Consider the following 21,421-nt stretch of genomic DNA (forward strand, 5'->3'; position numbering starts at 1 on the left):
CCCCGTCTCTGGCAATGACATACTTTGCTGTCCCACCCTTGAACGACGACAGCTGGAGCCCCTTGCAGCCGCCTGCCCCGCGGAGGTGCCTCAGCTGCACCTGCGGACCCCGCTCTCCCTCCCGGGCCCCCTACCCCGGCACCGCAGCCACCCCGCGGTGCATTTCCCTTAATTACCACAACTAGTTTATCAGATACTTGCGTCTCTTTAGGTACTGCTGATATTAAACTCGGTGAGTGCTCTTATCAGAAAACACAGGTGCACCGAGAACAGCAGAGCAGCTTATGAGAAATGACTGTAAGATAAAATAGCTGTCTTGGATTTTTTTTTTCCCCACATTTATTCTTTTAACTCCAATTTTTCCACCACCCACTCCTCACAATGCTTTACACCAAAGTAAGACCAAAGGAGAACATGTGGGTGACATACAAAAAGACAGTATTTATTTCAGTCAAGCTTTCCTATAAGAAGTTAAACAAAATGATCCCTAGTTGAAGGCATTACCAAAAATATTCTTAACATTGTTTCGTGTATCCCTTCAGTGCCCAGATAGAGGAAAAACTTATCTGAATGAAAGAATAAGAATGACCATCCTTACACTGGGTTTACTTAGGTGGGTGGAGGGAAAGAAAATCCATATAGTTTAGGCATAACACAGCGAATGAAGCTACGCGTTTCCTACGGGTGATGGAAATCCCACTGATGTATTCAAGTTCCCGAGAGCTCCCAACACCGGGGGAATCACTCTTCAGCAATTCTCCATCAGCCATAGGTATTCCCGTAGTTTGCTGCCCCCTTTTCCCTCGACTATCTGACAGCTCAAAGCGGAGAATGGAAACCAAGTGCGATGTCCCCGCTCCCGGGCTGTGACTGTCACCATCTGCAGTCCCTTGGGGAACCGTGATCCCAAAGCATCCCCTCCCTCACTGCCATCTAAATAGGATACCAGGAAAAATGGCCCTGGCTGAGGCGTGTAGGTGTTTTGCTTTCCAGAATTATAAAAGACTTGACTGGGAGAGAATCTCATTCTGACACAGGAAAACCAAATGCTCTTTCTAGAGAACCGTAGAACAAGGTGGGACATCTACTCTGCCTGTCTCCCACCTCAATCTGACCTGAAAAAAAAAAAAAAAAAGATACAGGGAGGAAACATGTTGACGTCTACCCCTGGCCTGCAATTTCCTCCGACAAGCCAGGGCGCCCTCCTCCTCTGCGGCCGTGCCAGCCAGTGGCCACCTGGGCCCAAACCTCTGACCTCCTCCTGTCGTCCCCTAAAAGCAGGAGCTGCAAGTCGCAACATCTGATTGCTGCCCACGGGTGAGTGTCTGGAGAACTTGTGGTATCACATTTTCAAGTTCTTATCAGGAGTGAGGGACGGGAGGGGGTGGGGGGTGTGGGCGGGGGGGGGGGGGGCCGAGTGGGGGGCTTCTCGCTTCCACGCTTCTTTAAATTTGGAGGAAGGAGGAGGAGTGGAGGGAGCATCTCTGTGGGTCTGATGCAGGGCTGGGTGAGAATGGAACCCTGAGTATGCAAAAAAAAAAAAAAAAAGAATACAAATGTTGGAGCCTCAGATGCTGTCCGTACAAGCAGCAAAACCTACTCACAACCAGTCGTGGCCGGAAGGGAAAAGGGGAAGACGTAACTATTCCTTTCTGAAACCAAGAGCAAAGCTCAAAGTGAAGATAATACCTCCTTTCTGCTTAGAAAATGCATAGAGAAATAGTAAACGCTGAAAACCTTCCAAGAAATGCAGACTCACGCAGAAGTTACAAAATATGCAAGAATCAGTCATTGTTTCTTAGTCTCCTTACACTTTACCTGAGATGCAAATTACTCCCTGCCCCTCTAGGTGTTCTGAGCAGCTTTACATTCTAATTTCTAGCCAGAGGGGAAAGACCCGCTGGCTGCCGGGAATGAGGGTGCACGCGGCCGGGGAGACTGGGCAGGGGAACCGGGGAGTCGAAAGGTCTGGCACCTGACCGGTGGAGATAAAGTGGTAAGGACAGAGGGGTCTCGGCCGACTGTCCCCCGTCCGAGTGAGCAGCGCCTCCGGGCTGGGGGCCGAGCGCAGGGGCACGGGGGCGAGCATCTGCTCTGGGCAGCGGAAGGGAAGAAGGCACGGGCTGCACACCCTCACATCCAGCAATCCCTGCCACCCTCCACTGGGGCCCCCAAAAGCCTGCCGTGGCTTTGAAAGGTGTCGGGAAAGGAGCGGCCTCTGCTTTTTCTGGAGGTGTCCTCCTCGTGGCCAGCGCTGATGTCCGAGCCTTTCCAAGCGGAGACACCTGCTGCTCACGGCGCTGAGGATCCCAGGCTGCTAAGAGGTTTCAGAGCCACACACATTCCTCCATGAGATCCCAAGGAACAGATTAACAGATTTTATCAATTTCGTTTGCTAGATGTTCTCTGTGACTCAGGGGCTGGCATGAGCAACTGCACCCAAAATGAGTTTCACACAACAAAATCGAATGTGTTGGTTTTGTTGGACACAGAGAATACAAAGCAGGCACAGATCCCTCAGAAGTTGTCACAACTCTTGGTAAGATTAACTCTACCGCCATCATCGCTGTTTGCTTTGTCCCTGACTTTGAAGCCGTCGCGAGGGCGGTCTGCTTTTACAATTTAACAACAAGGACTCCACTCTCTTCGCCAAAGAGCCCCTCAGGTTTAGTTTCTCAGTGCTCGACTCAACAGAAAGACAGCGGCTCTTCTGAGCTGCCTGTTTTTAAATGGCCCCAGTAGTTTCAATTTCCGTTTCACGAGTTCCCAGATAACAAACGCAGAATGGGATGAATCTTCACAAGGTCACGTTGAAGGTTAAAATAAATAGCGCCGTCACTGAGAGTTTCTCTTCAGGTTTTCTATCAGCACCACAGAGTCGGTCTCTTCTTTGGTTTGCTTCTCATAGATGTCGTACTTCTTCCAGTGCTGGAAGGAAGGAAAACACACACACACACACACACACACACACAACGATGACTCTTCTAAATAATGTTCTCTCCCTGAGGACCAGCGGCCAGGGCTTATTTTTAGGTTTCTGTGCATGGAACCAGGAGTGTATGTTATCCTCTTATGGTTTTGGTTTTGGGTTTTTTTGTTTTTTTTGTTTCTTGTTTTTTACTAAGAATCTTCATCTATTTGAACAATTCATGCAACAAAACAATCAGGAATTAACATTCAAGGGGGAGGGGAGAGCGTGGGATTGTTACATGATGTCTGACAGCTATCTCGAGAGAGAAATGTGGACATCTCCAAAACTGGAAACACAGTCTTTTGAAGAAGAAGAATAAAAGGGTGGCGTGCTTTTCTTACATTAACTCTTACTACCTTCATTTTCTTGCCACTCAAATTTGCCCATTGCTCCAGAGATAATAGGCTCAAAAAGTCAACCAGCATCGAGGTCAATGGCAATATATAAAATGTCCCCAAAAGTCTTAGTGCAGTTAAAACTTTTGAAAGACCCTATATTAACAGTTTCATGCTAGACATGAATTTGCTAGAACCGGGAATCATGCACTCAAAGGGAAGCTCACCCTGAAGTCAATGTTAAGTGTGTCTCTTAACGGCAAAAGCCAGTATCCCGGCCTTTGCCTTCTTTACTTACAAATCAAGGCAAAGGGTAGAACCTGAGCTCAGTCCCCTCATCTGTAAAATAAAGTTGCTGGACTAAAGCAGGGGTCAGCAAACTGTGGTGGAAGGGCTGGATCCAGCAGGCTGCCTGTTTTTGTAAATAAAGTTTTATCGGCCCCCAGGCACGCCTCTTGGCCTCTGTGCCATCTGCAGTTGCTTTCATGTTACCACAGCAGAGGTGAGTTGCCCTAAGACCGAACGGCCGGGTGAGTCAAGAATGTTTCCTCTCTGGCTCTTTACAGGAAAAGTTTGCCACCCCTGCACTAGATTATTTCTAAGCTCCTTCTCTGCACTGACGTTTTCTGGTTTGAGAAGCCTAGTAGGAAAGGAAAGGGAAAGCAGAAAAACAAACAAGAGCAACAGTGACTCTTCCGCTGCCTCGCGCTGTCCAATGAGAGATGGACCAAGCAAGTTGGGAGCGCCCGGTCTTAGAAAGCACAGGCAGGGATGAGTTGAGAGACACTGCTGAAAATATCCCAATTATTCTAAAGAAGTGACTGAATCCTCATATTCCTAGTAGAATGGCTAAAATAAAAAATACTGACATCCCTAAGTGCCGACAAAGATGCAGAGTAACTGGGTCTCTCCTATAGTGTTGGTGGAAATGTAAAATAGCACAAGGCTCCATGGAAAACAGTTGGATGGTTCCTTATAAAATGAAGCATAATACACCTGCTCCATGACCCAGGAGTCCCACCCAAGAGAAATGGAAACCTATGTCTACACAAAGACCAGTACGTGAATGTTTACAGTAGCTTTCTTTGAAAAAGCCCCAAACTGGAAACAAGCCCACTGTCCTTGAACAAGTGAACAGTTAAATAAATTGTGGTACAGCCATATCACGGCATGCTGTTTGACAGCGAAAAGGAATGAACCACCGATACACGCAACACCACAGAAGTCTCTTAAATGCACTGTGCTAAGTGAAATGAGCCAGACCCCAAAATCTATGTGTTTGAGGATTCTGTTCGTAAGACATTCTGGATAGAAAACAGATCAGGGGTGGCAAGAGTGCAAGGTCAGGGGCGAGGGGACTGACTACAAAGGGGCATGAGGGACCCTTTTGGAGGACGATGAAAACGTTCTAGATCTTGACCGGCATGAGTGGTGGCGACAAAACTGCACACATTTGCTACAACCATGACCGTACAGAATAACTGTGTGCTTAAAAAGGAGAAATTGTATTTTACATAAATCAAATCAACAAACCTGGCTTTTGAAAATGTGAAATGCACAGGATCTAATAAACAGTCTGAAAAAAATTACATAACCTTGAAATAATGGCTTATTCAATAAATGGCACTAAGACAACTGGCTAAACATTTGAAAAATAAAGTTAAACCCTACTTGACAGCCCACACGGATAAATTCCTATGGACGAAAGACCTAAATGTAAAAAACAAAATCAAATAAGAACTAGAAAAATATATTGGGCAACGAGTGCATCAATCTGAGACGGAAAAAGGCTTCCTGCACACAAAAAATACAGGAAGATTTGAATGCATAAAAAAAAGAAAAACACCATTAATCACCCTAAATACCACACAGAGGCAAACGGACAACAAGCCAAAGGATTAATGGCTGATAGATAAAAAGAGCTTTACAGGGGTACCTACCTGGGTGGCTCGGTCAGTGAAGCGTCTGGTCATGATCCTGGGGTCCTGGGATCGAGCCCCCCGGGTTGGGCTCCCTGCTCATCGGGGAACCTGCTTCTCCTTCATCTGTCCCTCCCCCCTCGCCCCTGCTCATACTCTCTCTCTCTTGCTCTGCTCTTTCTATCTCCCAAATAAATAAAATCTTTTTTTTTTTTTTTTTAAAGAGCTTTACGAACTACCAAGTTTCCAAAACATGAAAATGGCAAGGAAAAAGAAATGGACAATGGACAAGAATTTCACAAAAGAATTCAAGCCCATAAACATACAAAACAACACAAAAGTTGATATATAAAATGAAAACAAGATGCCCTTTTCTTGTCTGTCAATTGGCAAGAATTAAAAAAAAAACGCTGACAAAACCACGGCAAAACCACCGTTCAGACATACTACGGCCAGGTGTGTAAGCTGGTACAACCTACTTGTAATCTATGCTTCTTGTGAAAAAGTGAAAAGTATGCATTCTAATTGCCCCCCTTTCCTTAATATGAAGGAATCATACTCTACGTGTGTAACCAGGGTGTTTAACATCATATATTACAGATTTTTATATATCAGTAAAATTAAGCTACCTCATTTTCTTTACCCTCTGCACAATATTTCTTTTTTTTAAATAGATTTTTATTTATTTATTTGACAACGAGAGAGGGAATACAAGCAGGGGGAATGGGAGAGGGAGAAGCAGGCTTCCCGCGGAGCAGGGAGCCTGATGCGGGGCTCGATCCCAGGACCCTGGGATCATGACCTGAGCCGAAGGCAGACGCTTAACAACTGAGCCACCCAGGTGCCCCCCTCTGCACAATATTTCATTGCATGAAGGCACCATAATTTATTGAATCAGTATCCTTAATAGATATTTAGCCTGTATATCCTTTCTGGATGACAATTTGTCAATATTAATCAAAGAGTTTAAAAAGAGTTGAACAATCTCCTCTGATCCAGCAATCTTACCTGTAACAATATATCCCTCCCCAAAATAATAAAATATGTACACTAATATAAGCTATGAAATGATGCCTATAATGATGAAATTTAGAATTGATCTAAATGCCCAATAATAGGGACTTGGTTAAGTACATTATGATATATTCACACAATGGAATACTATTTAGCCATTAAAAAGTATATTATAGGACCAGGGTTGGCAAACTTTTTCTGTCAATGGCCAGATAATAGATATTTTCAGCTGTGAGTCTCTGTCCCCAAAACTCACTCTGCTGTTACAGCATGAAAACAGCCACAGAGAACATGTAAATAAGCAGGTGCGGCTGTCTTCCAACAAAACTAACGGATGCGCTGACATTTGAATTTCAGATAATTTTCATGTGCTAGGACAAAATATTCTTCTTTAGATCTTTTCAACTATTTAAACGTATAAAAACCATTCTTAGCTCGCAGGCTGTAGACAAGCAAGCAGGAGACAAGATTTGGCCCGTGGTCCGTAGTTTACAGAGAAATCCTGGGAGGAAGGTAGTGGTCGGCAGCATAGTTTTGTTTTTGTTTTTAAAGATTTTATTTATTTGACAGAGAGAGAGAAAGAGAGAGCAAGCACAAGGCGGGGGAACGGCAGGCAGAGGGTGAGGGAGAAGCAGACTCAGGGAGCCCGACGCGGGGCTCGATCCCAGGACCCCGGGATCATGACCTGAGCCGAAGGCAGACGCTTCACCGACTGAGCCCCCCAGGCGCCCCGGCAGCATAGTTGTTTTGGGTTTTTTTTTAAGATTTTATTTATTTATTTGACAGAGACACAGCGAGACAGGGAACACAAGCAGGGGGAGTGGGAGAGGGAGAAGCAGGCTTTCCGCTGAGCAGGGAGCTCGATGTGGGACTTGATCCCAGGATCCTGGGACCATGACCTGAGCCGAAGGCAGACACCCAATGACTGAGCCACCCAGGCGCCCAGCAGCATAGTTTTTAAATGTCCCCAAATGCCACCATAGAAGACACAAGTAGAAAAGGTAACTAGGGTAAGGAGGGAAGCAACAGCCAAATCCACAGACACAATCTACGACAGAACCGGATCAAGATGAGTCCCCTGTGAACCCTGAAATACGAACGGGTGGGACAAATTCAAGACAGCTACACGAGCACAGTGGAATCAGTTATGGAGCGGTACGGAGAGGTAACCAGCCAGACATCTGATAGATCTGAGAACTCTAAAATAACTCAAACCTCAGCAAGCTAATTTATGAACAACAACTAAGACCGGCAGGGGTTTGCCCTTTCAAATAGTGACTGAGTGCAAGGAGTCCCGTGGTAGAGCCTGGGAGCTGCCTGGGCCCCAAGAACTCTCAAAACCATCCAAAGCTCCCTTCCAGGGCCAAGTCCCACTCTGAGGAGCAACTGGGCACAAAGACGCCACACTGACCCAGACAGAGACGGGGTGGCTCAGTGGGTTAAGCGGCCAACTCTTGACTTTGGCTCAGGTCATGATCTTAGGGTCCTGGGATCCAGCCCCGAGTTGGGCTCCACTCAGCAGGGAGTCTGCCTGAGATTCTCTCACTCTCACTCTCTCTCCCTCTGCCCCTACTCCCGCTTGCACACACACACACACACACTCTCTAAAAAAATTAATTAAAACGGCTCTTTTCAATAATCATCAAAACTTAAAAAAAATGAAGGTGGATAAAAATTATTCAAGAGGATGTGACAAATACAGAAGACAGGCAAAGAAAACAAGGGAACAGAGTAAGTGAAGTCTGTAAGTGAAGATATTTTTACTGAAATTAAAAACAAACATCTGAGACTACATACTGAATGGGTACACCACCTACCTCAGAAATCAAGCCTGGATGACCAACAACACCAAGACATATTCTGGTAAAATTACTGGACGTGGAAGAAATAAAGCTTTTGACAATCAGACAGAAGAGAACAAGTGTTTGTTGGTTTGTTTTTAAAGTAAGCTCTATGCTCAATGTGGGGCCCAAATTCATGACCCCGAGATCAAGGGTCACACACTCCACTGACTGAGCCAGGCAGGCGCTCCAAGACCAAGTATTTCAATACAGAAAATTCCATTGTCAGCAGACTTTGACAACGTTTTATGCCAGAAGAAAATGGATGCAACATTTAAGATACCCAAGGCAAGAACACGTGAGCCATGGATTTTATATCTAGCTAAAATGACTTTCAATTATTAATGCAGCAGACTCCATCCATGTGTAAATAATTCAGGAAATGCTGGTCCCATGAATCCTGAGAAAACGTTTAGAGCTTTGAACAACCGAAGTGACTGGAGAGACATGAACATGAAGACTGGTAGTGAGCATCACGTATATATGGCCACCTAGACGGAAGAGCACACGAGGGCTCCAAGGGAGACACCGTGGTATAGCACAGTTACCCGCGCAGACTATGCAGACACCAGGCAACTTCAAAAAGGGAGAGAGAACAGGGAGAACATAGAGAAAAACGGCTCTTTTCAATAATCATCAAAACTTATTTTATAATTTGTCAGAAGTTCAGAAATTCCTTCAGTTCCACCTGTTTCTCATCCATTAAATTCAAATAAAATTAAATATGAGCACTGTATTAAAACATATCCTATGACTGCCTCAGAGTCTAGACTGGAGAATCAGGATGCCTGGGTTCAGACCCCACGTCTGACTCTTGTCCGTTAAGTTTGGACCCTAGCTGTTGTGTCCTCGCATTGGAACCTGGAGCAAGCTACACCTACTCCCCCTCTGGTACCTCACCTTCTTCATCTGTGTGCTGGAGATGAGGCCGACTGCAAGATGGGGACACACTAATGAAGGAGGTGCATAGAAAAGTGTCTGACACATAGCAAAAATTCCGTAAGTACAAACTGTTTTTATTGCTGTCATCTGTTACTCCATTTATGATTAAAAGTTCCATTTCTCTCTGTTGTTCACATAACATTAGAGATGGTTATGTCAGGGTGATAGGATGAAGAGTGATGTTATTTTTCTCTTTTGGTGATCTGTATTTCTCATTTCTCTATAATAAATACATGTTGTTTTTAAAAAATATATTTTTATTTTTAAAAATGCATGCTGAAGATTACACCTTCATTGGTTTCTAGTTGTTAGATCTAATGGCTAGCTGGGTTGGACAGGGGGGGAAAAAAAACAATCTATTTTAATGAGGTGAACACTGCAGCAGAAATGGCTTCCAAGAAGACATTAATTTTTTCAATTGCCTTTTTTTCATTTCTAAAACTCAGATTACTCTCATTTTCACTCATCATCAGCATTGTGGCCTTTTCCTGAGGACTGCTTTTATGAATAAGTCCGTGTAAGAATAGGGAACAAATGCTCTGACCTATTATTCAATTTCATGAATGATATGCCAGTCTTTTTAAAATTATTTGCAGAAAAAAAAAATCCACAAAATTACCCATCTGTAATTTGATTCTCACACTGCCAATTTTTTAAAACAAGGTAATCAACAACAGAATAATGGCCAAAGATGAAAAACAACATAGACGGAAAAAAGAAAAATCAGTATTTGGGAGGCTAACACAACTGGCTTTTAGTCGTTAGTCATCCAACCCTAGAAAAGCAGCAGGCTATGTAGGCTTTTATATTTTAAAGAAATAAATAAATTTCGTGGTTTCATGGAACACTAAATGTCCAGTTAAGAATACTTTCAAGGTTTGGTTGGTTCCCACAGTGAATTTTCCCTAGAAGCGAAGTGGGTTTTGTGCCCCTAAGCCCTGTGCGAAACAGTGGCCTCTTGTAGGAATACAAGTCAACGGATTACATGCCCCGGTTTTCTTCAGATCAACATCCACAATAGGAAGTTGAACAATATGAATTGGGGATCGCCATTGCCTTAAAAATCATTGCAGCTTAAAAAAGAACCAGTTGAGGGGCGCCTGGGTGGCTCAATTGGTTAAGCGACTGCCTTCAGCTCAGGTCATGATCCTGGAGTCTCGGGATCGAGTCCCGCATGGGGCTCCCTGCTCAACAGGGAGTCTGCTTCTCCCTCTGACCCTCATGCTCTCTCTATCTCATTCTCTCTCTCAAATAAATAAATAAAATCTTAAAAAAAAAAAAAAAAAAGAACCAGTTGAGGGGCGGCTGGCTGGCTCAGTCGGTAGCACGTGAGATTCTTGATCTCGGGGTTGTGAGTTCGAGCCCCACGTTGGGGGTGGGGTTTACTTACATTAAAAAAAAAAAAGAACTGGCTGAATGTGGTGTGAAGGGGACGAAGGTGGTACCATTTAAGGTGGCTATGGCTCCAACCCTTTAAAAATGTCTTTAAAAATTGAGAAGTAAAGGGAAAGAATTAAACACGTACTTGCCTTCCTAGCAGAAACAGAATTTCAGAACAACCAAAGAGCTGAGTTAATGACTCAAAGCAGTGCTTTAGAGAAAAGGGGCAGCTTATAAACGTAGATTAGATGACAGATGAGAAAAATCGTCACTTTGAACGCCTGCTGGAATTATTGATTCACTCAAGGAGACCAACGAGCACAGAAAGCATTAGCTACGGAGCTGAGCTAAAGCGCCAACAGGACGCTCACTGACAGGGTGCTGACCCAGCGCCGCGCAGACCATCTTCAGGAGGCGAGGGGGGAAATAAGCATCAAGGGGCAGGAGGGGACACCCCGTTATCGCCCTACACACAGCGCTCCCTCTTCGCGTCCCTAACGGTGCCATGACTGGATCCGACCTGGCTCCCCACAACTGGGGGACAGCTGGAAAAATTGCAACAGGGGCTGAATATTAAATGATATTAAGGATTATGAATCCTTTTTAAAAGGACAGCCATGCTATTTTGCTTATGTAGGAAAGTGTTCCTAATTTTTTCTTGCGTTCCTAGTTTTTAAAGATACATGCTGAAGTGAGAAAAGAAAAAAAAGTTAGAAACAACTCAGCAGTATCTGGAAGTCGACTCCCAGTTAGAAAGCCGCTTTCCAATCAGGAATGCGAAACTGGCTCGGTGCTGACAACATAGTTGGTTTCCAAGAAGCGGGGAAGAATAGATAATTTTTTAAGGATGAAACAGAAACGCAGATGCGGAGAAGCAATCCCCTCCGCACAGCCCCCGCCCCCCAGACGTGGCCCGCAGCCCAGTTAGTCACAAAGGAAAGGCAAGCAGCAAAGCCACAGGAAGAAATGCTGTTGGCCACAATGTTACCATAGTGATGAACAAAACACTGTCAAAACACTAGGAACCTTAAGGAAAACTATACAGAGAATTTCACTCCTCCGTGGCCACACCTAAATGAGGTTTTTTTTGGTTTTGTTTTCTTTTTTTTTTTTTTCCCTAAAGAACCACACTATGGATGGTGTAGTGGGGAAGAAGAGTATTAAGAAAGGGCAGGGATTATTTCTCGGGATTAGGAGATGGTAACTCTGGGCTACCGTGGCTTCTGGTTCAGGTTCTGCCATGACCTCTCTTGGTGAAAGTCCCTGAGAAATGTCTCTAGGGCCCCCACCGTCCCTGTCTCTAAAAATGAGGGGGTAGGACTAGCATCTTAGTGTCTTAACAATTCACGGTTAAAGATAAGTAATTCAACACGTGAAACGTCCACCTCACTGGATGACCTGTAGGGCTATGTTCATTGTATAATTCGATAATTCTAGAAGTAAAAGGTTCGTCTTTCTGCTGCATATGCAGTTCCACGGCTGCCATGTAGAGAAAAGAAGATTATTCATTTGCTTAAAAAGAAAACATGAAAATTTGTTCTTTTATCCTTTCCCCTGTCTGGCATTTTTATTATACTTTCAGTTTTAAACGCTGATTTTATTTAATGGTCTGCAACCACCACAAACAAAAACATCTTGTGCTTTTGGTGGTCCATCTTGTCAGTGTATCTGCCTCGCTAAATTATAGAATTCTCTGACTCATCGGGACAACATATTATCCTCCAGACAGCAAACTGAAAAAAAGCAATTTTCCCATCTCTGAGAAAGATAATTGATCTGATTTTGCTGTCAATGTTACCGTCGTTCACTCTATCACTCAGGCTCGAAACCTTGAGATTATTTTTACTTTCTGTACCTTTCATCGCCCACAGAGTCCCCACGTTGTAATGAGTTGCCTTTAATAATGTCTCTTGCGTCAATCTCCTCTGCTGCGACCTAAGTTCAAGTCCCTGTTATCTCTCCAACCCGGATGACCAAAATATTCTCTTTTCCCTTAATGACTTGTACAGGGTTCCTTTTTATTATGAAAGTAATACCTGCTCATTAGAGGCAATCTGGAAATTTCACAAAGGCAGAGAATAACATCAGTTATCTGCGCGGCCCTTCTGCGCGGGGTTGATCATTTTGATTCCTTTCCTTCCACTCATTGTTCTATGTGTATGTTCATGCGTTTTTATCCAAATTAGGATCGCAGTGTACTCTGTAGGGATGATGTTTCTTACTCTTGTATCGTGAGTATATTGCTGTGACATTAAATGCTTTGAAAGCCTAACTTGTTTTTTATGAGGACACGATAAGGAACAGAAGCCCAGCACCTGATACGCCGTATGCACGCAGCGGACTTTCAAGGACTGGTTAGAGGTGTCCGAGGACCTGCACCATCTCCAGCCCCCGGCAGCTAGCACACTAGCTGGGGAGATGAAGAAAGAGATGGGGTCATCCTAAGGAAAATAGCCACAACAGTGTTTTTCAAAGTGGGCTCTGTAAACCATCTCACCAGAATAGGAATCCTCTGTGGGCTCCTGTTAAATACGCAGATTCCTGGGGCCCTTCGCAGACCTGCGCAGTCACACTTTCTGGGGGCGGGGCCCCGGATGCTCTATTCTTGCAAGCGTTCCAGTTGGTTGTGACTCAACTAAAGGTGAAGAGCCACCGGTGGCCATATTCCCTCTTGGTGACAGTGTACCATCTCCTCATCAGGCACCTGACTTTGGGACCCACCTGCCTGGTGATGCCCTATTCACCCAGGGTCTGGCAGCGTGACCATGACTTGGTGAGAAAGTGATCCAGATGCATCCTCCCCTGAAAGCACATCGGCCTCCCTGCCTTCCTTCCCCCACTATACATCATCGTCGCTATTGTGAATCACTTGTTATGACAAGAATTGTTTGGGGAGGGGCGCTGGGCTGGCTCGGTTGGCACAGCATGTGACTCTGCATCTCGGGATCATGAGTTCAAGCCCCATGCTGGGCATAGAGCTTACTTTTTAAAAAGAAAAAAAAAAGAACTGCTTGGGGATTAACAATAAATGGAAAGTATCAACAGTAAGACTAATCACCGACACTGAGCACTCATGAATGCCTGCATGCTAAGTGGTTTTTATGGTATTAAGTTAATCGAACCCACATACCACCGTGAGGCAGGTGCTATATCACTACCTCCACTTCACAAACGAGAACACTGAGGCACAGAGAGGTTAAGGAAGTCACCTAAGGGCAGGCAGATGGTAAATGAGATTTGAACCCAGACAATCTGACTCCAGAGCCCAGGCCATTATGTGCTATGCTGTACTACTTCACTAAATTAACTGCCCTGTGTCTGATATTACTAATTTAAAATATATGTAATAATACTGATATTTATTCCATTTAGTGTCTTTATTATTTTATTTGGGTGAATGTACTTATCAGGGAAACCTGAAACTCTTTGGTTCCCCTGAGGTCTTGGGTTTTCCAGCCACAAATTCTAGCATGAGAGTCTGCAGCAAACTAACCGTAACAGTTCGGGTGGGTTTGCCTTGTCCTCAGAGGCCAGCTTTCCAGGCAACAGCACGAACAGAATCTATTTCAACTGTTTACCCTATCTTTCTATTTCCCCATGTCTCCAAGAGTCAGAAGCTCTGTCTATGGACTGGTTTCATCAGGGAGGCTCCACTCCTTGAATGTTTGGATTAAACAGATTCCCTGCTTCCGGGACAGAATGAAGCCCCGTGAGACGAGATGGGCAAAACATTCTGAGGACTTCTCAAATGGTATGCTTAGTCTGAGATACCACATTTTTTAAATTAATTATTTTTTATTTTAAGCAGGCTCCATGCCCAATGTGGAGCTCGAACTCATGACCCCGAGATCAAGAGTCACACGTTCTACTGACTGGGCCAGCCGGGCGCCCCTGGGATACAACATGATAAACTGCCTCTTCTTTAATCTTTTAGATAAAATGAAGTTTAAAATAACCAATTTTAGGGACACCTGGGTGGCTTAGTCAGTTAAGCGTCTGTCTTTGGCTCAGGTCACGATCCCAGGGTTCTGGAATTGAGCCCTGCATCGGGCTCCCTGCTCAGCGGGGAGTCTGCTTCTCCCTCTCCTTCTGGTGCTTGCTCTGTCAAATAAATAAATAAAATCTTAAAAAAAAGTAACCCATTTTGAAATACAGTTCTGACACACACTACCACATGGATGAACCTTGAAAATATTATGCAAAGTGAAAGAAGCCAGATACAAAAAAGGACAAATACTGTGGGATTCCACTTACACGAGGTACCCAGGAGAGGCAGATTCAGAGACAGAAAGTAGAGAAGAGGTGACCAGCGGTTGGGAAGAATGGGAACTTAGTGTTTAACGGACTCAGTTTCTATCTGGGATGATGAAAAAGTTCTGGAAATCGTGATGATGGCTGCACGACACTGTAAATGTACCTAATGCCATCGAGCTGTGCATTTAAAAATGGTCAAAATGGCAAATTTTATGTTTTGTGTATTTTACCAAACTCTTTACAAATCCCATAGCCTCCCAACAAAAACCAATTTCAAACTTCATGGAATCAGGACTTACCAGAGTATCATCGTTCTGGTCTCCAAACATTTCCTTAAAAATCTTGCCAGGATCAGGAATTGGAGGGAATATAATGATCTTGAGCCTTTAAGAAAACAGAGACATTTTTTGATCAAATCCTCCAGCCCATAGGAATGCCCCACTTAAAAAAAGCCACATTAAGGGCGCCTGGGTGGCTCAGTTGGTTAAGCGACTGCCTTCGGCTCAGGTAATGATCCTGGAGTCCCGGGATCGAGTCCCGCATCGGGCTCCCTGCTCGGCAAGGAGTCTGCTTCTCCCTCTGACCCTCCCCCCTCTCATGTGCTCTCTCTCTCTCTCAAATAAATAAAATCTTTAAAAAAAAAAAAAGCCACATTAAAAGAAGACTTGGACTAAAGACATGGTACAGAAGTCATCTTGAATGATGAAGTGGCTGTGAAGAAATTTCACAAGAAGCTGAGAAACCGATGTCCTGAGAGCACCCAGTATGGGCAGACCAAAGGGGCCATCAGGGGAAACAGACTGCTCATACCCTATCATTTTTAAAACTTTTTTCCCAGCTTTATTGAGATATACTCAACAAATAAAAATTATATTTGAGATGAACAACATGACGCTTTGATATATGTATACATTATGAAATGATGACTACAATCAAGCAAATTAACACATCCATCACCTCACATGGTTATGACTCTGTGTGTGTGTGTGTGTGTGTGTGCACCCTCCCCTAGTATTTAAATAATAATGGTGCTTTACTCATCGTAGACCTGATGGAGGCTTACTGCTTATAATTTTGAAAAAAATAATCTTCTGAGAACAGGGTACATTCTTCTTTAATTTTTCTTTCTTCTTCTCCCCCTGTCCATCTTTGTACCTTAGAGTACCCTTTGGTGGCCCCACCTCATCTCCTGGGCCCTAAACGTTGGTGTGGCCCAGGGCTCTGTCCTTCGCCCTCCATCCCACTCGCTCTGCAAGTGATCTCTTCCAGTCTTAGGGCTTCGGGTCTGTTTACATGCCGAGGGCTCCCCAAATTCGATCTCCGGCCCAGACCTCTCCCTTGTACTCCAGGTTCATCACACAACTACCCATTTAACATCTCTACTTGGGTATCTACTAGGCATCTCGAACTTCCGTTCAGACCTGAAGTCCTCACCTTCGCCCTACAGCCAGGGCTCCTCGCAATCTTCTCCGTCTCAGCAAACGGCTCCCGCGTTCACTCAAGTTGCTGAAGCCCAAAGCCTGAGCTCTCCTTGAACCCTCAGTACCCGCCTCAGACCTCCACGGGCGGATGAGCAGCTTTCAGCATGTACCCTCAGTTCGACCTTCCAAATACATCCCGCCTCTGACCACATCTTACCAATTCCGCTGCTAACTTCCTAGGTTAGGCCGCCCTCACCTGTCCCCCGCCACCCCCCACAGCAAGGCCTCCTCACTGGCCTACCCGCTGCCATTCTTGCCCAAGCCAGTTCCTCATTCAGCAACTGCGGTGACGTTTTAGGACAGTACAATCAGGTCATGGCCCTTCCCTGCTCAAAACTCTCCAATGTGTCCCCGTCATGCTTAGGAAAAGAAATCTCAGTTCCTTGCCACGGCCTCCGGGAGCTGGCTCCGGCCTCCGCTCCCGCGGCTCTCCGCTGGCGCGCACAGAGCACCATCCACCCGATGCGACTTGCTGAAGTGCTCTTTCCCACAGCTTTAAGCCACAACCTGCTCTGCAGTAATACTAGTTGGGTCATTTATGGCCAAAGCGCTCCTGATACCCGGGCCAAACACCCAACACCCTCACAGAGAGTAGTAACTGCAGCTCGCAGGCTAGCAGAAACTGCCAGGCGGACCCGGGCCGCGGCCTCACCTTTTGAGATAAAGCAGAAGGACTATGATTGTGCCCGCGACAATGACCGGAGTGGCAAGCAACATGCTTATGTAGAACGTGGGGTCGGTGTTCTCACCTGGCAAATGGAAAGCAAACACAAAACGTGAGCAATCAACCCCTCTGAGAAAAAAACACCAAGCAACAGTAGGCTCAAACTAGTGAGATCACAGATATGTCTGCGCTCCGCCCCAACCTATTTTCCAAAACTCTTTGATTATCTTATCTTCCGCTCCCTTAATCGTGAACAACACAGTCCTGCTCTAGGGCCTAAAATGCCGCCCGGAGGAATAAACACCTTGAGGGTTATCCGATACCAGGATATCTTAACTAGTTTTCAGACACTATTCACAATGTTAGACCTGTTAAAAAAGGTCATCTCATTAACCGTGACTACCTTTTCTTATTGGTTACTTATCATTATTAGAACATGTAAATTAACCCCAACTACCACTCCTTCTTAACTGAGCATCTACTATATACGTGATACCATCCCAAGGGCTTGTACATGTTTATATCTATGCAATAGAGATACGTAATAGTATCTCCCATTTATACACATGAGAAGGACAAGGCTCAGAGGGGTTCAATGGCTCATCCAGAAGGGTTTCAGAAGTGATGCCATCAAGCCTCAAATCCGACACTGTCCAAAAAGTTCCAGAGCTTTTTATTAACTGCCTTGCTATATCTCACACACAGAATGTCATGTCTACTTACATGCTCATCTTTTCCACTAGGGCATGACCATCTAGAAAGCAACATCAGGGCCTAGCATCATTGTGTTAGCCTCTAAGGTGACCCCAGATGATCCCTGCCTCCTGATAGTCACACCCTTACATAATCTCCTCCCCTTGAGGATGGGCTGAACTGACAGACTCATTTGTAAAAGAAATGAATAGTAGCACTGATGTCATTTCCAAGATTAGGTTATAAAAGACTGTGATTTCCACATGGGTGTTCTCTCACACACTCTTGCTTGGGTCACTTACTTGAGCAAGCTAGCTGCCATTTCATGAGGCAGCCCCGTGGGGAGGTCCAAGGGGCAAGACACTGAGGGAGGCCTCTGCATTAGCTCCCTAGGGCTGCTGTGGCAAACCACCACACACCAGTTGGCTTAAAACAGGCATGTATTCTCTCACAGTTCTGGAGGCTAGAAGTCCAAAATCAGGGTATCCGCAGGGACATGCTGCCTCTGAAGGCTCTAGAGAAGATCCCTCCTTGCTTCTTCTTAGCTTCTGGTGGCCCCCAGGACTCGCTGGTGTTCCTGCATCATTCCTGATGGCCTCAGTTGCATCACTCCCTTCTCTGCCTCCATCCTCCCAGGGCCTTCTTCCCTGTGTGTCTGTGTGTCTCTCGGTGTTTCTGTGCATTCTCTCTTCTTACGAGGGTACTAGTCATTGGATTTAGGGCCTACTCTAAGACAGTGGGACCTCATCCTAACTTGATTACATCTCCAAAAACTCTATTTCCAAGTGAAGTCACATTCACAGGTATAGGAGTTGGGACTTGAACATATCTTTTTGAGGGATATGATTCAACCTGCCACAGCCTCCATCCAACAGCCAGCAAGGAATGGAGGCTTTCCAACGACCACAAAAGTGAGCCTGGAAGTGGGTTCTCCAGCCCTAGTCAAGCCTTCAGATGAGGCTGCAGGCCCAGCCAACAGCTTGACTGTAACCCCATGAGAGAACTTGAGCCAGAGGTACTGAGCTAAGCTGGGCCCTGATTCCTGATCCACAGGAACTGTGAGATGGTAAATATGTGTCTTTTAAGCCACCAAGTGTTGAGGTGCTTTGTTATGCAACAATTCATAATTAATACAACCATGCCTGGCCCATAGCTTGTTTAGTCCCTCAATTAATAGGGAACTGCCTACCTCAACAATCTGTTTCTCTGACCATTAGAGAGCTATTAGAAGGTTCTGCAGTTGGTCCTATTTTGCCCCGTGGAGCCACGAAATAAAATAACCTATTCCCTCTCCTACCTAACAACAGCCCAACTATTAGAATTCCGCAATCAGGACTCCTCACCCCTGAGCTTGCTTCATCAACCACTCCTCCCGAAGTTTTGAGATACTTTCACATCCTGATAGCCCTTTCGAGGATAGATTCCAGTCTGCCACTGAACCTCCTACAGTGTTGTGCCCAGAATCGAATACCGCACACTTGTGAGGTGGTTGGGACACTGTGTCCCCACCCCATAGCGCTCCCTTGTTCTGGGTGCTGCACCCTCACTGCGGCCTATGGCTGCATATGCCTTTGGGGGATATTTAAGTCAATGCTGAGTCACTCTGAGCTTACAGTTCAATAAAAACCCTATTCCCCCACCCCACCACACACACACACACACACACACACACACACACACACACATCCATAAAGCATAGGTCTTTCCAATCTTGTACTTGGGCCGGACACACAGTTTGCTCAGCCACTCCATTAATAAATGAAACTGTTGTTTTCAAACCTAGATACAGTTTGATCTCTATTAAATGACATCAAGGTCACTGTTCTACTCTCGATTCTGTCACCAGCACACAGGCTAGCTCTCTAGCATAGATAAATCTGCAGATTTAATCGTGCCTGCCTTCTGATATTTTTGTTCAGGTTGTTAAGAAGATGGAGACAGGACGGAAGAGAGAATAACACCTTTTGGATTGTGGATTTTCAAAGAGCTGTACATTGTGAATTAAACCTGGGTGATTTGACAGTAATTAAACAGAAAATACAGTTCAATTGTAGATATTCTCTGGATGACATCAATAACGCAGAACAATCCTTTACCCCAATCTATTTTCTGCTTCAGCTTAGTTTCCATGCATCAGTCGTTTAAATTTTAATGAAATCCTGTTCTCTTACCTATACTCATCGCTTGACTCCAATTACTCCAGAGTTTGTCATCCTCATAGCATAATTTATTTGTTCTGACTCTTATTCTGACCGTGTTCAAAGTATCAGGAAGAATACCAGGGACCATGAAACAAATTGTACCCTTAGATATAAAATAAAAACACACAGGAATGTTATCAGCTTATTCTCTTTCTCTGCTTCTGAATCCTAAATATAATTATCTGCCAAATTCTGTATATGATTAAGACTTGGACTGCAGTCCAAATTATCTGACTTTAACTCCTCAAATAAAAATTGGCAATAACCCAGAGAATAAAGGAGTCTGTTTTTCTCAAAGCAGTTCAAATTTAGGCTATGGTCGCCCTGCCCCACCCCCAATTATTCTATGACTTTAAGCCCAAATAGCTAAAGTTGAATTTACTGACCTCCAGGTTTCCCTCAAATTCTGAATTCTGACATTTGGCCTCTTCAACCTTGAAGATATAAAAAACAAATAAATTCAAAAAATTTAAGAGACTACATTATATCATTTAACCATTTCTAACAAGGTTCCCTTTTATCCCATCAAAAGAGGACCAGGTGCAGTGAAAGAAGGTTTTTTTTTTTTTAATAAGTGGTGCTGGGTCAATTACATATCCATACAGGAAAAAAAAGAATCTTGACCCCTACCTCACACTATTTATGAAGTCATTTCCAGATGGACTGCAGATCTAAATGTGAAAGTTAAACTGAATAAACAAATACATAAATACAGCAAGATTTTAGAAGAAAATGTAGAACATCTTCATGACCTTGAAGCAGATTTCTTAAATAAAACCAAAAAATATTAACCCTAAAGGAAAAATTGTTATAAAGTCATCTATACTAAAATTGCAAACTTCTTCTGTTTATCAAAGATATCCTATTAAGGAAATAAAAAAAAAGTCATGTACAGAGTGAGAGAAGTTATTTGCAATTCCTGACAATGGACTTGCATATATACATATCATATAATATATACTTATATTTATATATAATACACACACACATATATACCTATATCCCACCAATTAATAAGGAAAAGACAGACAACCCAACAGAAAAACTGGCAAAAGATGTGAACAGGCATTTCACAAGAGGGTATTCAAATCGATAAGGAACATGTGCAAAAGTGCTCAACTTCATTAGTTATCAGGGAAATGCAAATTAAATCCACAAAATAACAATACACACACCTACCAGACAATACCAAGTATTGTTGAGGATGTGAAGTGTTGGTGGGAATGTGAATTGGTGCAGCTACTATGGAAAACAGTATGGAGCTTCCTCAAAAAGTTAAAAATAGAACTACCAGCATAGGGAATATAGTCAATAATATCGTGATAACATTGTATGGTGACAGATGGTGACACTTATGGTGAGCACTGAGAAATGTACAGAATTGTTGAAAAAATATGTTGTACACCTGAAACTAACACCATATGTCAATTATACTTCAATTAAAAAAAAATACCATATGATTCAGTAACTCTACTACTGGGTCTCTGAAGAAAATGGGGGCGCCTGGGTGGCTCAGTCGGTGAATCCTCTGACTCTTGGTTTCAGCTCAGGTCATGATCTCAACGGTTGTGGGATGGAGCCCCGCATCAGTGGGAAGTCTGCTTAAGATTCTCTCCCTCTCATTCTCCCCTCACACACGTGCTCTCTCTCTAAAATAAATAAATCAATCTTTGGGGAAAAAAGAAAATGAAAACACTAATTTGAAAAGATACATGCACTGCTGGGG

The 21,421-nt window shown here is 44.2% G+C and overlaps 1 protein-coding gene across 1 annotated transcript in view; it reads right to left on the minus strand.

Annotated features, from left to right (window-relative positions):
- Positions 1-1,405: 1,405 nt before the first annotated feature.
- Positions 1,406-21,421, minus strand: part of IL13RA1 (interleukin 13 receptor subunit alpha 1) — a 51,223-nt gene continuing 31,207 nt past the window's right edge. Inside the window, exons 7-11 of the mRNA XM_044911515.1 lie at positions 20,082-20,129; positions 19,666-19,798; positions 16,790-16,886; positions 14,956-15,040; positions 1,406-2,928 (exon numbers count right to left, since the gene is read on the minus strand). Coding sequence (XP_044767450.1) covers positions 2,836-2,928; positions 14,956-15,040; positions 16,790-16,886; positions 19,666-19,798; positions 20,082-20,129 — 456 coding nt within the window. The 3' untranslated portion in view covers positions 1,406-2,835. The remainder of the gene's footprint in view (positions 2,929-14,955; positions 15,041-16,789; positions 16,887-19,665; positions 19,799-20,081; positions 20,130-21,421) is intronic.

This window comes from Neomonachus schauinslandi, chromosome X (genome assembly GCF_002201575.2).
Source record: "Neomonachus schauinslandi chromosome X, ASM220157v2, whole genome shotgun sequence".
Classification (NCBI taxonomy): Eukaryota; Metazoa; Chordata; class Mammalia; order Carnivora; family Phocidae; genus Neomonachus; species Neomonachus schauinslandi.